At 48.6% G+C, this 15,973-nt stretch overlaps 2 protein-coding genes across 6 annotated transcripts in view; both read left to right on the top strand.

The window, feature by feature from the left end:
• Window positions 1-441: 441 nt before the first annotated feature.
• LOC101160288 (uncharacterized) lies at window positions 442-3,763 on the top strand. Of its 4 annotated transcripts, none has more exons than XM_004085181.5 (4): window positions 442-666; window positions 742-812; window positions 965-3,585; window positions 3,650-3,763. In XM_004085181.5, the coding sequence occupies exons 1-3, from the start codon at window positions 650-652 to the stop codon at window positions 3,571-3,573; spliced, it is 2,697 nt and encodes an 898-aa protein (XP_004085229.2). In that variant the 5' UTR covers window positions 442-649; the 3' UTR covers window positions 3,574-3,585; window positions 3,650-3,763. The 4 variants fall into 4 exon arrangements, with proteins under 4 accessions (XP_004085229.2, XP_023813871.1, XP_023813873.1 ...); XM_078953432.1 differs by having other exon boundaries at window positions 606-666; window positions 742-823; XM_023958103.2 differs by having other exon boundaries at window positions 965-3,763.
• A 3,880-nt stretch (window positions 3,764-7,643) lies between these two features.
• The window catches only part of LOC144981294 (protein unc-13 homolog B-like), a 40,819-nt gene continuing 32,489 nt past the window's right edge, over window positions 7,644-15,973 (top strand). For both annotated transcript variants that reach the window (XM_078953421.1, XM_023958106.2), the window contains exons 1-4: window positions 7,644-7,797; window positions 13,325-13,354; window positions 14,351-14,450; window positions 14,759-14,876. In XM_078953421.1, the coding sequence (XP_078809547.1) occupies window positions 7,776-7,797; window positions 13,325-13,354; window positions 14,351-14,450; window positions 14,759-14,876 (270 nt within the window). In that variant the 5' untranslated portion in view covers window positions 7,644-7,775. The remainder of the gene's footprint in view (window positions 7,798-13,324; window positions 13,355-14,350; window positions 14,451-14,758; window positions 14,877-15,973) is intronic.

The raw sequence follows: 15,973 nt of genomic DNA, 5'->3' as shown, positions 1-15,973 counted from the left end.
AGGAGGCTTCTTCATTCTCATGGCTCAGCTGAGTTAATATAAACCTGAACATGCCATGGAAGAACGGAAGAATGTCATCTGCATAAAGTAAAACCTCAACCTGACGCTGTGGGAGCAGTTTTGTATTTCCTGACACTCGTCTTCTCCACGGCCAATTCTCCATTTCAGTGCCTCTTTTTCTGTTTTGGTCCAGTCTGTTCCGGATGAGTTTTAATGTCCAAACTAGTTCAGAAATGGTCTGATTATGTTTCCCTGGTACATGTGGGTCTGAAAAAGGATTCATGCAGGTTTATGTTTGATCACTTTGGCTTTTAGTCTCAAGCAGGTGTCACTGAACAGCTTTTCCTGAAGCTTCAGACATGAGGATCGTTTCTCTTTTAATTGAAGCAGGATGTTTGAAATCACATTTTAAATAGAAAATCCTAAAGTGTAAACTCTCTTCCTGTCTTGAGGGAAGCAATTTAAGATTTCCTAAACAGCTGTGAGTCATAAGTAGCTCCGCCCACATTGGTTCCACCTGTTTTCAGTTAAGTTTTTAAGACGTTTCTAAGCTTTTTGTCTTCTTTCTCATAGTAAAAAGCAAGAAGAAATAAAGTTGATTCATCAGGTTAACTGAGTTGTTGAAAGTTGTGGCCCACCAGCTGAAACCATGGGACAAACGCAAAGGTAACGTTTGTGTTTCCAGTGCTTTTTGTTTCTGCTGATTGTGATTGTGAATGACTCCCGTTTCTCCATAACCAGGACCTCCTACCTGGCTGCTGTGCTGATGTTCTGGCTGCTGGTCGTTAGGAAGAGTCATGCAAGTGTAAAATGTAAGGCTCAGGTAAAAATTACCTTTGACGTGTTTTGTCATAGTTTCTTAGAACAAAGTCTTTTTTTTCCTTTGATGTACTCATTGCAGTATGTTGATGATGGTGATTTATTTAAGTATGAAAGTTTCTTAATCCCTTTGATTGCTTGACAGCTTCTCGTGGCTTTGAGTCGGACACATGGGAGTCGCAGGTTCCTGGCTTTGAGTTTATACCACAGTACCGGGTTTCTGCAGCCCAGCCTCAGGTTCCTCACTATCCATCAGTTCATTCTGAGATGCATTACCTAACATTGGGGCCCAAAGCACTTCACAGCCAGTCCAACCGAAAAGACCAGGGTCAGAGGCAAGAACGCCAACCAGCGCTTCAACCCCAGGCACCTGGCTACCAGCTAAAATCTCTTCCTTGGTCACCCAACTACAAAGAACAAACAGGCCTTGGTCACCAGCAAAGACCTCTGCCTCTGGGGTATAGCTACCTGCAAAAACCTGAGAACCAGGTACTTGGTCATCTCCAAAGACCTCACTCCCAAAATCGTGGTTACCTCAAGGTATCTGAGCCGGAGGTACCAAGCCGCCAGCAGAGACCTCAGACTCAAGATCATGGCTACTCTAAGAAACCTAGTTCTCTGGTACTAAATCAGCAGCAGGGAACACAACCAGGGGTTTTCAGTTTTCCCCCCAAATCTGACCTTGAGGTTCCAAGTCAACAGAGAACCAAACATCACCAAAACAGTCACAGTTACTTCCTAAAACCACAACCTGAAATGCCAGCCCATCAACAGAGGCTTCAAAGTCACCTCCAGAAACCCCAACCTGAGGGGTCAGCCCAGCAGAGACCTCCTGGTTACCTCCAGAAACCTCAACCTGAGGTATCAGCCCAGCAGAGACCTCCTGGTTACCTCCAGAAACCCCAACCTGAGAGGTCAGCCCAGCAGAGACCTCCTGGTTACCTCCAGAAACCTCAACCTGAGAGGTCAGCCCAGCAGAGACCTCCTGGTTACCTCCAGAAACCTCAACCTGAGGTATCAGCCCAGCAGAGACCTCCTGGTTACCTCCAGAAACCCCAACCTGAGAGGTCAGCCCAGCAGAGACCTCCTGGTTACCTCCAGAAACCTCAACCTGAGGTATCAGCCCAGCAGAGACCTCCTGGTTACCTCCAGAAACCCCAACCTGAGAGGTCAGCCCAGCAGAGACCTCCTGGTTACCTCCAGAAACCTCAACCTGAGGTATCAGCCCAGCAGAGACCTCCTGGTTACCTCCAGAAACCCCAACCTGAGAGGTCAGCCCAGCAGAGACCTCCTGGTTACCTCCAGAAACCCCAACCTGAGAGGTCAGCCCAGCAGAGACCTCCTGGTTACCTCCAGAAACCTCAACCTGAGAGGTCAGCCCAGCAGAGACCTCCTGGTTACCTCCAGAAACCCCAACCTGAGAGGTCAGCCCAGCAGAGACCTCCTGGTTACCTCCAGAAACCCCAACCTGAGAGGTCAGCCCAGCAGAGACCTCCTGGTTACCTCCAGAAACTCCAACCTGAGAGGTCAGCCCAGCAGAGACCTCCTGGTTACCTCCAGAAACCTCAACCTGAGGTATCAGCCCAGCAGAGACCTCCTGGTTACCTCGAGAAACCCCAACCTGAGGGGTCAGCCCAGCAGAGACCTCCTGGTTACCTCCAGAAACCTCAGTATGAGATGCCATCTAATCGGCAAAGACTTCAACCCAGTGATTATTTTCAGAAACCACATAAGGAGCTAAGTACTCTACAAAGACAACCTCAAATGCCTGATTCCCATGAGAAACCTGAGGCCCAAGTATTGAGGCATCAAAAGAGACCTGCTTTCCAAAGCCTTGGTTACCCAGAGGCTCCTCTGGCCAGAGTTTCAAACTACCAGCTGAAACCTCATCTTCAAATTCATGGCTATTCACAAAAGCCTGAGGCCAAGGTTTTTGAAAACCAGCAGAGAAAACGGGCCCAGAGTCATGGTAACCCCAACAAACCTCAGTCTGAGGTACCAAGTCACCACAGAAGACCTCAGCCCCAAGGGCAGAGCCACCAACAAATGATCCCGTCTCACGGGCCTCGATCCCTGTTGTCTAACTACTTTAAACAATCTGTTCCTCAAACATCGAGTAACCAGCAAGAGTTTCAACAGGGTGGACTTGGTTATCGGCTGAATTCTCAGTCACTGCCTCAAAGCTACCAACAGAGACCTGGGCACCACAAGTCTCCTGTCCAGGAACCTAATCATCAGCTCCAGAGCACAAGACACAAACTGGGTTCCGAGGCACAGTTTTCAGACCTTCAGCAGAACCCCCTGTACCTTCAGAGACCCACCTACCAGGAGCAACCTGAACTTCAAGGAGCCAGGTCCAAGCAGCAGAAGTCTAGTAACAAGCAGGAGCTTCAGTCAGAGAAGTCAAGCCGCCAGATGAGGCCTGGCCTACAGGGCACAAGGTTTGTGCAAGGGTCTCAGCGCCAAATGCCTTTTCCACCGGGACTTCAGCCCCAAGGAACGGCTCGACGGACACCTCAGGCCCAAGAGGAGTACAAGGAAGCGTCAGAGGCCCAATTCCCAAACCCTCTGCAGGGATTCGCACCTCGGATGCTAAGACACAGGCAGGGCTCAATGGCTCAACAGCAGGGATCTCAACCGCACACTCTACAGCCACAAGGGCCTCAAGCATCAGACCACAGGCATGGTCCTTGGCTCTGGCCTTCAAGATATGCCATGTTTGGCTCTCCAGGCTCCAACCATAACGAGGAATGAAAAAGGTCAAAGGTGAGCCTGAACCCCTTTGGTGTCATGTTGGGTCAATGTTTTCTAAATAAAATTTATTTTTCAGTGACTGACTCTCTGCAGCCGTAGAGTCAAAGAAGACGAGCTTTAAATATTGTTTTTCACTTTCGTTTTGGACTTTCATGCAGGTTTTTTTGGATTAAAACTGTCATGAAGCCTTTTCTGTGTGGAGCTCCTTTGTGTGATTAAAGGTCCGGTTCTGGTTCTTCTGGGTCAAACGATGAAACAAATTCTTTCTTTCAAGCGTTCAGTGTGCTCAGATTTAAGGGTGTCTTGTTTGACAGTGAAGGGGTTCAAGAGCTTCAGATACTTTGCCAATTGCTGTTTTAAGAACATTGATGTGGGCGGAGCCAACTCTGTCTGTTCCACTTCTGGCCGTTTGCCCTGCAGAACCTGCATGATGTCATATCATAAGGTTTGCATTTACAGGGCTACCAGCTTTCACGCATTTGATTTTCTCGCCACACCCGTATTTCTCCGGCGGAACTCAGTTTCTTTTAATTTCTCTCTGAAATGCTACTGGGATCCATGAATTTGACCTGCAGAAATGATTACTCGATTACAAGAAGTTGGTCTTTGTTTGCGAAAGTGGACGGTTCAAAAGACTGGCTCATTGTATAATTTAAGTATGTATTTTTTCTTTTCCTTTTATATAAATCCAGGCTGGAGTTCATTCATGTTATCCTGGAAATACTCAGAGGATGGATGGGCTGAGTTCTGGATCAGAATAATTCAGATTTTCCACCAATTATTCAGTTCAGTTTCTTTTGGAAATAATTATAACCAAGACCAGGAACCGCTTGGCCCTGATGGAACTTTACCACCAATAATGACAAAACTGCAGCTTTGAGTCGTTTCAAAGGCTCACAATCCAGAACAAGAGACTGAGTTCAAAACCTTTTCTTGTAAATGCCGTGTCTTGTCTTAATGACTATCTAGTTTAGTTTGTTTGGTGTTGGTCTCACTGACAGTATTTGAGAACTGGACTGATTGACCCCGCCCCCTTGTATAACCGGAAGTACCTGCTGGCTGCAGGAAGCCAAAATCCAACAGACGTCTCTAGAGAAACAAACAGCTGTCAGTCGTTCTATTGGTCAGATGAACTGCTCTGACCGAGTACCTCGTCTCTGCTCCTGCTCCTACACCTGGCTGTGGATCCTGTCTCAGGCTCGACTCGCGCCCCCGACTGTCCCCCCCACTCCGTCTGGATGAAGCTCGTCTGCCGGACTTTATACATGTAGTTGTAGATTTAGATAAGTTAATTCTTCTCTAAGAGTTCTGGTAAATCGCCTCTCCGTCCTGGGGGAGGATCCCTCCTTCATGTGGCCCCCCCTGAGGTTTCTTCGTTTTTTAAGGGCAGGGATGCCAGTATAGTTTAGTCAGTTTTTTAGTTCATTTTAGTATTTTCCTGTTGAATTCTATGTAGTCATGATCCTTTTGAGTTCATATTTTACTTTTTCAATTACCAATACGAAGCCCATAGAGACTGTTGTTGTGAATTTGGGCTAAACAAATCAAATTGAATTGAATCTGATACTTTAACATCTTCTTGATATTGTTTCTGATATTTATCACAGTTTACTACTTTATTCTTGTAGTACACTTTGTTAGTTCATTTTAGTATTTTCCTATAGGCTCCGTGCACGAAAGTAAGGAGTTCTACTTCCGCCGCCTTGAGTGTGAGGCCGACCATTTCCGGTTTGCGACTTCTATAGCAGCGACACGGCAGATTTTGATTGCGAAAGATGGCATATTTCACCCGTTTTCTACAAGGTCTCCCGAAAATCGACGTGAACGACATCTATAGGATTGTCGACCAGTGCGTGGTTACATGGGCAAAATATCGTGTCTAAAATATATACTGTCGAGAATACCGAAAGGAAATGAGTCCCGTTGTAAACAAACCTGTGCTGTCACATATTTATGCAACAGCTCGGTAACATACGAGGTGATCTTCCAAACGTGCTTTTATTAATTTTATGAATATTATGAAGTGCCTGTTCGCTTATCATTTTATATTTAATCCGTGTGGTCAGTGCTTTTTTTGTGGAAGAAGAACAGAAGTGAAGAACAACCCAGTGTTAGGAGAGGCTAACAACATGGGCTAACAACATTAGCCTTTTGATGGAGACAAAATCCAGGACAAACCATGTGGGAAACGCTGCAATCTGCATCCTGGCTGCACGTAAATGATCAGCCTTTATTTGTCGGGGCACAATTAGAAACATAATTCCATGTGTCGTGATTTTTTTTGAACAGTTTCTAAGGACTGAGCGGCATTTCTGCTCTAAGCTCACACACACTGTGTGCTCTGCTCTGTCCTCGTGAGTCCGGCAGCCGCTAACCCAGAGCGGCGGTTCGGCTCGCAGTCCGAATTCTCACACATAACAAACGCACACGTAACAAAGCACCCTCCCCTCAAACACATTAATAAATCCGGCTGCTCTGCTCAGAGAGGTTCACTCGGTCCACTGGCACCGGAGCCCGAACGCAGAGCTCGGATGGCGGGTCCAGACCTCAGTCAGTGGACACGCATCCCCCCCCGCATCTCCCTCGTGAGGGGTGAAAGAGAGGGGAGACCCAGCGGAGCGGGGCTTTACGCGGGGCGTCCGCAGAGCCGCTGGTCGGTCCCATATGCGCTCCAAAGCTTTCTCTCAGCGAAACACCGTCTATGCATGACGTAACCCAGAGCAGCAGTGACACACGATCGGAATGACCGTTTACATGAACAACGATCGGTATACCCAGCTATCTCGATCGGAAAGAAATTTTGATCCGAACGAGTCTGACCGGGGCAAAGTATTACGAACGCCGTGTTTACATGACGCATTTTCTTTCCGATTGCTGCAAATACGAAACACGACTCGTCTTGTTTGGGGTGAAGTCCTCCCGCAGTGTTCACCATCCATTCGGCTCTCACCGACACATCTACTGGAAAGCTATGAAAGCTTATATTAGTACTGTTGTACTTTGACAAATTCGCACACGGGTACAAAACAATGTTGTGATGTCTTTGTCACGCGTTGAAACACCAAACGCCTCTCTTTTACCCGAAATCCGCTCCTATTTACTCAAAACTAGCAACTCAACAAAACTCCCCACAACAATAACACGACCAACAGGAAGTTGTCGGCCTCACACTCGAAACACGGAAGTTAACCGGAAGTTCTATCGTGCACGTAGGCTATTGAACTCTTTGTATTCGTGATCCTTTTGAGTTCATGTTTACTTTGAAGCCCATTGAGACGACTGTTGTTGTGATTTTGGGCTATACAAATTGAATTGAATTGAATTGGCCAACCAGAGGCCTCAAGAAAAGCATGCGGTGCCCGCTGGCCCCACCTTGAACACTAAATGTTTGACAGATTCTCCCAAGCCGGCTTTCACCGGAAGGGGTGTGGACTTCCAAGACGCTCATTTCTGATTGGTGACAGTAGTTTCCATAGAAATGTTAAAAAAGAAACGTTGACTCAGATCAATTCGGACCAATCACAGCTCAAACCTTATCTGGCTCCAACATGGCGGCCTCCCTGTTGTGGAAAAATGGCGACTAATTGACTTCATTTGGTTGGAGCCAGAAATCAGCCATTTTCTGTGGATGACGTCACCCCCCTCCCCCGGCTAGTCCTCTTAACAGTCAATAGCTGTTCTTCCAGAAGTTATTTCTTTATCAATGACTCAGCTTTTGACCTCGTGGCGCTGTCACTCATCAACTCTCATTTCATGTGTCTCTGCCTTTGGAGTGACTTGTTTCTGCACCGAGTCTCACTCCTAGAGTGACTGCACCACATGAGCCAGTGAAGGCGTTCTTAGGATGGAGCCGGTTAGTCCAGTTCATCTGGAATGAAGCTCGTAGTCATGGTTGTCAGGGGACTTTTCGAAAGTTTGAATCCTTTTTTTTCTAGGTTTTTTTTTCCAGTTCGGATTCAGACTCGAACTGTGACTGCAGAGGAGAACCGGTTTAGGATTCAGGACTTCGATGCGTTTCTGCTTTGACTGCACGATGAATCACCTGTCGGAGTCTGCGCTCTAAATTCCCACGCTGGCTGCGGCCCCTGAACGCAGCACGAGGGCCAGCCCCGCTCAGGCGGATCTCTGGCCGCCGTCTCTCCCGGTGCGGGTCGCAGTTCGCCCTGAACCCGCCGGAGGAGGAGCTGCCGGAGCCCGCAGAGATGTCCCTGCTGTGCGTCAGAGGTGAGTCCTAACGCACGCGCGCGGGAGCAGACCTGACCCGAGGCTGCGAGCCCGTGTCGGGTCCGTTAGTCAGCTCTGCGTTAACGGAAAGTCGGTAGATTTAGTGGAACTAAAGAGACTCTGAATGAAATGATGGAAAAAGTGCTTTCAGAGAATCCGGATGTGGCGCGCGCCGGTTCGGCTCGTGCTGATCCATCCGTCCAGAGTTCTGTCCTCCATCAGAGAGGAGCATCACGGAGGAGGTTCTGCTGTAGCGGGTTCTGTGAACTTCTCTTCCTCTTCTGTGATGCTGCGGTTCTGTGCTTGCCCTGCTGTGGTTCAGGTGCCAGCTGTGGTTGTTGTTGTGGTTGACCTTTTGGCACGCCCCTCAGGGTCACCACTGCTGTGGTTCACATGGTGTTCAGCGTTTTCAGGTCCTGAACTTTGACCTCATTTCCTCCTGAACTTTTCTAGTCCCCATGGTTTCCTGCAGACGTTCTTGTGGAACTCCGAGCAGTGGTCCAGACCCGTCAGGCTGACCGGGCAGCTGCTGCATCCGGCCCCCATCAGTGAGGCTGGCGGCGGCGGCGTTTTGAGGAATGCAGACTAACCTGCAGAGTGATGGAACTTCCTTGTGGAAGAATGGCGTTCCTGTGAGTTCTGTTAAAATGCAGAACCCTGTCAAGCTCTTGAGACCCGAACTCTTCTTTGAAATGTTTTTTGATTTCATAGTCCCAGGGCCCCATGTCATCAGAATTAACTTCAGGGAAAATAACGCCCAGGTCTCCAGAGGTCAAAGGTCACACCTGTGTTCTAGATGAGGAGGAACCTGAAGAAAAGCATCATGGGATGCAGCTGAAGCTGCAAACCGCCATGCGGTGGGCTGACGGTGGAACCAGCAGAGCTTGAGGCCGCTGGCATTGGAGGGGGTGGGGGTGGGGGGTGGACTAATCCTCAGGCCATCTGCTGCGTGCTGCGTTCAGGCGCCGCGCTGGAATCCGCCTCTGCATTCCATCCGGCTTCCTGGTTGGCTTCCTTCAAAAACAATCAGCACTTCCTGGAGGCGTGGCCAAATGGCTTTTTTTTGCATCTGACTCGGGTCCTGATTCCTGGGCCGCATGTGGCCCACATGTGCTAGAACTGGTCCAACTGTGGCCCACGTGTGCCAGATGAGAGCATCAGAGGTGAAGAAGAACCTCAGATGTTCCCGTCCCGTTCAGGAACCAGGCGATTCCTCACAGCAGAGGGACACATCCATGCAGGACTCTGGGTTCTTGAGGGTTCTACAGAACTTGGAGAACTTCTCGTCACGACTGACTGCTTCTCATGGCGCAGACGACTGCGTAACCTCGCAGCCCCCTGAGCGCTGCAGCTGGTCGTGGGTTTTTGGAGGACCAGCTACACTCCATCCGGGTGGAGGAGGTGGAGGAGGGGGCAGAGCTAACCTGAGCAGACCGCAGATGCAGCAGGGATGAGGATGAGGATGAGGAGGATCTCTGGAAGGGGCTGCGCTGCTTGTGGTTCTTCTTCGTCCCGTCGGCGTTTGGAGGCAGAGGTTCCGTTTTCTGCTGTTAGATCATTTGTTGCAGCTTCGGGCCCGGTTCTGTTCTGGGTTCTGCTCTGCAGCCTCCAGGATGTTTAGATGGAAGACCGTCATCTCCCTCTTCCTCACACAGTCCAGTTCTGGAGCTGTGGCTGGAACCAGGGTGCAGAACCAAACTGGTGAAGCCTGTATTCCCGGGGGTGGGGGTGGGGGCATCTGCCTCAGGAAACGGCGTTCGTTCCACATTAGAACTAAAACCGATGAAACCAGAACCTCCAGGTTCTTCTGAGACCTTCACACCCCAAAGTCCTGGTTCCTTCAGCTGAAGACGGATCCGACTCAAAAGGAGGTGTTCTTCAAATCACCCCCCCCCCCCCAATAACAGGTTGCCATAGCAACACAGAGTGGGTTTTGGATAAATAAGACATTTAAAAGATATAAATTTTTATTCTCGATGTCTGCACTCTGCACAAAAATGCCTTAAGTGGGAGGGGTACTGTGACCAGAGGTAACTCCGCCCACTTCCACATAGTTTAGGAAATGGGTGATTGGGAGGGAGGGGCACAGAGAAATGCTCCTAACAAAGCAAATATCTGAGTTTTAGTCAGCAAACCCCATTCTGGGAGGAAAATCTGAATGATGTGAGATAAGATTTGCTTTGTTGTCACGGAGTTACCATTCACAGTGAGAATATAGTATAATATAGTATAATATAAAGGATTAATATGTACAATAGGTATGCAGTGTACAGCAGAAGTGTACAAATATTAACATGTCAGGTGTGTAAATAGAGCATGGAGGTTGGGAAGTGTTTACATGGGATAGATACTTAAATAAGTAGAAATACATCTAAATATACACAGATATAAATATACACAGATATACATATATAAACAAATGCATTGGCTTGTGTTGTGGCAGATTTCATCTGTGCGTTTGGTTATTGTTTATGGAAAGAAGCTGTTTTTGAGTCTGGTGGTTTTGGTTCTGATTCCTCTGTAGCCCCTCCCAGAGGGCAGCAGGTCAGACAGGTCCTGTCCCTGATGATGTTCTGGATGTCAGTCAGGGAGGGTAGAGGGCATCCAGTGATGGTCTGAACCGTCTCTCCTCATTGGTGCAGTGATGGTTCAATGGATGACGGTGGACGGTCACCTTAAAGACCATCCCAGATGTGCTTATAGACGGCGCTTTCATGACCGGCGCCATGCAGAGTCACATGAGCTCATTTGGTTTTTGTTTAGTCAGCACACTTTGTGGCCCCCCCTAACTCCATGACTTGGGCAGGGGGGGGGGCGGGGCTTCCGGTCCCATGAGCCCCATTGTGACATCATAGCCTGTCCTCTGGTTAACGGTGTGGGCGGGGCCAGAATGAACGGTGGTTATTGAGGGAAATGAAGTTTTTCTGTTGTCAGGGTCACAGAAATGGCTTTCGTCACCTCCATGCTGTGCAGCTTCAAACGGGGGCGTCCTGCTCCAGGGCCTCATGGGGGCGTGCCGTATACACGATTGGATCTTGTGTCCCTTCAGGCGTCGCCAAACCGAATCCCTTCTCACTGATTGTATTGACAGACCTGCATTTTGTCCGGGCTGGGGACGGGCACAGGGACTGGACCCAGACTGGATGATGCTCGTCCCGCCCCCTTCGGAATCGAACCCTGGTTTCCCAGCCGTAGGGTTGTTGGTTGTTTCTCTGTCCCTCATGGCTTAAATCTGCAGAGAAAACGGTTTGGTTTCCGTCACATGTGAACGTGAGTGACAGCAGCTCAGGAAGTGGAGCGGCTCAGCGTCTGCTGCAGATGTGGCGTGACGTAACGCTCTGCAGCTGCTGCTTAATCCAGGTGGACTGCTGCCGCCGCTGCTGCTGTTGGCCTCCATGTGGGAAGCCCCTCCACTCTGAATGCTCACCAGTTAAAGTTTTGTTCCTCCAGATTCTGTAAAGTCTGCAGAAAGAGGTTTCAGATGAGCAGGTTTTCTGTAAACGATGGTCTGTTCCGAGCAGCCGGGTCAGGATCAGGGCTTTAGCTCAGAGATTATCCTCAGCAGCACGCATGCTTTCATACGGTCACATGACACAAGCCCCGCCCTCTCCAGTAACACTCTGCCCTCTCTGATGCATGAGGGACTCCTGTGTGCTGGATCTGCTGGTTCTATTGTTCTGTTGGTTCTGTTCTGCTGAGTTGAAGCAGCTGTTCCTCAGTTTTCCCTTTTTTAAGTACATTTCAGAAAAGTTGTTCCTCTGGCGTCAGAAGACGACCTGAACTCAGGCTTCATCAGCCGCCAACAAAAGGTTCGGTTCTGATCCATCACCTTTCAGAACATTTCTGGACATGTTTCCAGAATCACTGAAACTGACTGAAGGTCTGCTTCATCGGACCGGCCCGCTGGAGGACCGGTCAGCTGCGGTCCGAGGTTCGGTCCGGTGATTTCTTTGAGGGCCACACATTCCTATCCTCGTATTTGGGTTCTAGAACAGCGTGGGAACAGCAGGTTTCACATTCATTAGTGATGACCCAATGGACTCTTCAGAACCGCTGGCTGCTGAAGATTCTGGTGGGTTCAGGAAGGAAGATGGAACTGAAAAGATGGTTCCAGAACCTCTGATGTTGCTGAAGGATGAAGCTTCATTTCTGAAGAGAAATCATTTCAATCTTTGATGGAATCTGACATTAAGATCGTTTCATCCTTAATCTGATTGGATCTACAGTTATGTGATGGTTGTTCTAGAAAAATCTGAAGTGCTTTATGGATAAATTCTGGAGGTGTCTCAGTTGACCTTTGGATCCATGACCCAGCGGGTTTCCTGTCAGACGGCCTGAGACTAACGAGCGTTTACGGCGTCCGCTCTGAGTCCCATCAGGGATCCAATCAACGCATCGATCTGTCTTTGGAATGAAGCTGGCGGCGCCTGAAGGGCCCGCCGACATTTGTTCCTCTGCAAAGTCCAGATTCCAGCAGGCAGAACCGGATTGTGGATCAATCTTCTGCCTGAAGCTCCTGCTGGGACGCTTGGAGTCTTCTCCTCCTTAGAGCTCCTGTCTGCATGGAGGCTCCGCCCCCCTGTGACCAACAACGCTGCGGGTCACGGTGGACGGATTTAGGCTTAAAGGCCCCCCCACCCCAGACAGTGGAGATGCTGTTTGAGTTTTCTAGGGAACATGACAGGCTGCAGGTGGAGCAGTGGTTAGCACTCTTGCGTCACAGCAAGAAGGCCCCCTGTTCAAGTCCCGGCTGGGGGACCTGAAACAGAACATCAACGGGGGACCTTTCTGTGTGGAGTTAGCATGTTCTCCCCCCCCGTGCATGTGTGGGTTTTCTCCGGCTTCCTCCCACCGTCCAAAAAACATGCTTCATAGGTTAATTGGCAACTCTAAATTGACCATATGTGTGAGTGTGAGGGTGCATGGGTGTGTGTTTGTGGACATTCTACCCTGCGACAGACTGGTAACCTGTCCAGGTTGTCCCCTGCCTTGGCCCACAAGTGGCTGGGATAGGCTCCAGCAGCCCCGTGACCCCGAAAGGGAAAGACGGAATAGAAAATGAATGAATGAACATGACAGGAAATGACATCATTTATTGAATTATTAGATGATGCAGCTTCCATGCAAGATACATGTACTATTACTACAGTGTATCTATATGCTATAGTAATAGGTATACTATAGTATATCTATTACTACAGTGTATCTATATGCTATAGTAATAGGTATACTATAGTATATTTTAGAAACGGTCAGATGTTCTCAGTTGTACTTTTGTTCTCTGGAAATACTTCACATAATTAAAAAGTTAAAAATTAAACATTAGTGAGACAGAAAAACGGTTATAACTGATATTTTCACCTTAAGCTTCTTTAATGGCTTTGAGAACCGGAACCAGCTGGAGAACCGGTCCTCCAGTTCAGAACCTGACCCGGTCTGCAGTTACCGTTATTATCATTTATTATAATAAATCTATTGAGACCTACAGGAGTTTTTACACAAATGTTCTTTTTCTCTTTTCTTTCAGTAAAGAAAGCCAAACTTCACGGCCCCCCAGGTAAGAGTGCGGAACATGTCAAATGATGGACACTTGTTTACATTCATTCAGCCCCCCCCCCCCCCCCCCCACTACAACACATGAACTGTGTTGTAGTGGGGGAATCCCACCCAGGAATCAGGACCCGAGTCAGATGCAAAAAAAAGCTCCTCCTGATGGGTTCTGGTCTGAGGAGTCTCTGCAGAACGGCCCGCTTGTTCTACCACAAGGGGGGGGGGGGGGGTCTGTTCTGTACATTATGGACATAGTTGGTGTATATCTTTATAAACCACTTTTGTTATTTGAAATAACTTTATTTGAATAATTTTAGATGCTGGACTGACTGGACGCTGAATGATAACAAAAAGAAAAATATTAATAATAATAATCATAGTCCCACAGGACCACATCCCAACCCGCCCCCCAGTCCTAAGCACCACCCCCAGAGGCAGTCTAGGGCAGCCCGGCTTCTGGCCTTGAAGGAACTTTGGGTTCAGGCAGCTAGACCCCCCCCCCCCATCTGGTTTCCTGGATTCTGGTTTACATTTAATCTCCAACAGAATCTGACTGTCCAGGTTCTGCTACTGTGTTTTCTACATCCATCCATCCTTCATCCATCATCCATCCTCTGAACCTGTGTCATCCTCATGGGGTCACAGTGTTACAGTCAGGCTAACAGGTTGAACCCCGGATGGAAGGAGGACTCAGACACGACCAAAATGGTTCTAGAGGACAGAGAAAGAGTCGCTCTGAACGGAACACACAAGGTGCAGAACACTAAAGAGTGACTGCAGGCGACTGTGACAGACTCATGGAGAAACCAGAGGAGACGCCTTAACGGAGACGTCACAGCCAACCTGGAAGAACAAAGTCTGAGCAGGGCGGTTTTCCTCATCTGGTTCATAGAAAAGCCCAAGCTTCTGGGGTTTTTTTTGCTTCCTCTGAGGCTTTTTCTACCCCCCTCCCTGCTTTAGGGATGTTGGGGGGTTCTGACCTGTGTACCTCCGTCTCTTTCAGACAAGTTCAACGCCTACGTGACATTGAAGGTGCAGAATGTGAAGAGCACGACCATCGCTGTGCGGGGAGACCGGCCCTGCTGGGAGCAGGACTTCATGTTGTGAGTGCCGGATTCGAACAGTCGGAATTGGAGCTGACGCGTCCACTCTGACATTACCTGCCTTTTTTGGGGGGGGGGGGGGGGGGGTGAAGTGTCTTCTTCTACATTTACGTTTTCCCTCGGGGTGGGGGTGGGGGGTCACTCTTCCTTCCCTCCTTCCAGGATCAAACCATCAAACCGTGTTTGAAGCTTGTCCAGATGTTGACTCTGAGTTCCTCAGAAAGACGGCGTCTGCTTCTCTGTGTTACGTTGAAGGTTTTGACTGAGGAAGACTCTGCTGTGATGAAGGGGCTTTGTGTCTTCTGCAGTGAGATCAATCATCTGGACTCTGGTCTGGTGGTGGAGCTGTGGAACAAAGGCCTGATCTGGGACACCATGATTGGGACGGCGCTGATACCGTTGGACTCCATTCAACAGTCTGATGAGGTGACAGAACCCGGACGGTTTTCCGTCAGAACCGGATTGGCTTTGTGCAGATTTACTGCACGCCAGGGAACCCACCCTCCACGCGGGATAATGATGTGGCGGCGTCAGCGTTTAGGATTTCTGCTCTTTCAAAGGAAAAACCTTCATCACCGTCTGAACCCTGGTCAGCCAGAGTCTTCCTCTCTTTCTGCAAAGACGTTCTGAAAGAACTTTCAGTCCGTTAACCATCGCAGGTGACGACGGGGAATCAGTTCATGTTCCTCTGCTCGTCAACACGAGGTCTACAGGCTTAAGAAAATAGTTAAATATGAAAAAAGCCTCAATTGTTGCATCATTAAGCAGTAAATCTGTTTATCAGCTAAATTAGTCTGAATTAGTTTAAAAAGAGGAAAAATTACATGCTTCCTTTCTCTGACAGTCTGCATGACCTTTGACCTTAAACTAAAGTCAGAGAATTTAAAAGTTGTTTTATCAGTTAGACTCCAGTGAAATAATGATTTTAAAAGTGTTTATGGATAGATGGTTGGTTGGATGGATGGATGGTTGGTTTGTTGGGTGGATGGTTGGTTGGATGGATGGGTGGATGGATGGATGGTTGGATGGTTGGATGGATGGTTGGATGGTTGGATTGTTCGATAGATTGATGAATATGAGGATGGATGGCTGGTTGGTTTGTTGGATGGATGGATGGATGGATGGATGGATGGTTATGTGGGTGGATGTGTTGGTTGGTTGGTTAGTTGGATGGACGAATGGTTGGTTTGGTGGGTGGATGGATGGATGGATGGTTGGTTGGTTGGTTGGTTGGATGGAAGGATGGATGGTTGGATGGATGGATGGATGGTTGGGTGGATGGATGGATGGATGGATGGATGGATGGATGGATGGATGAATGGATGGGTGGATGGATGGATGGTTGGTTGGTTGGTTGGTTGGTTGGTTGGATGGTTGGTTGGATGGTTGGTTTGATGGATGGTTGGATGGTTGGATAGTTTGATAGATGGATGAATATGAGGATGGATGGCTGGTTGGTTTGTTGGATGGATGGATGGATGGATGGTTATGTGGGTGGATGTGTTGGTTGGTTGGTTAGTTGG

Source organism: Oryzias latipes, chromosome 9, assembly GCF_053564925.1.
Source record: "Oryzias latipes strain Hd-rR chromosome 9, Olatipes_Hd-rR_3.1".
NCBI classification, from domain to species: domain Eukaryota; kingdom Metazoa; phylum Chordata; class Actinopteri; order Beloniformes; family Adrianichthyidae; genus Oryzias; species Oryzias latipes.
The sequence above is the reverse complement of the archived record's forward strand: the minus strand, read 5'-3'. Positions and strand labels throughout refer to the sequence as shown.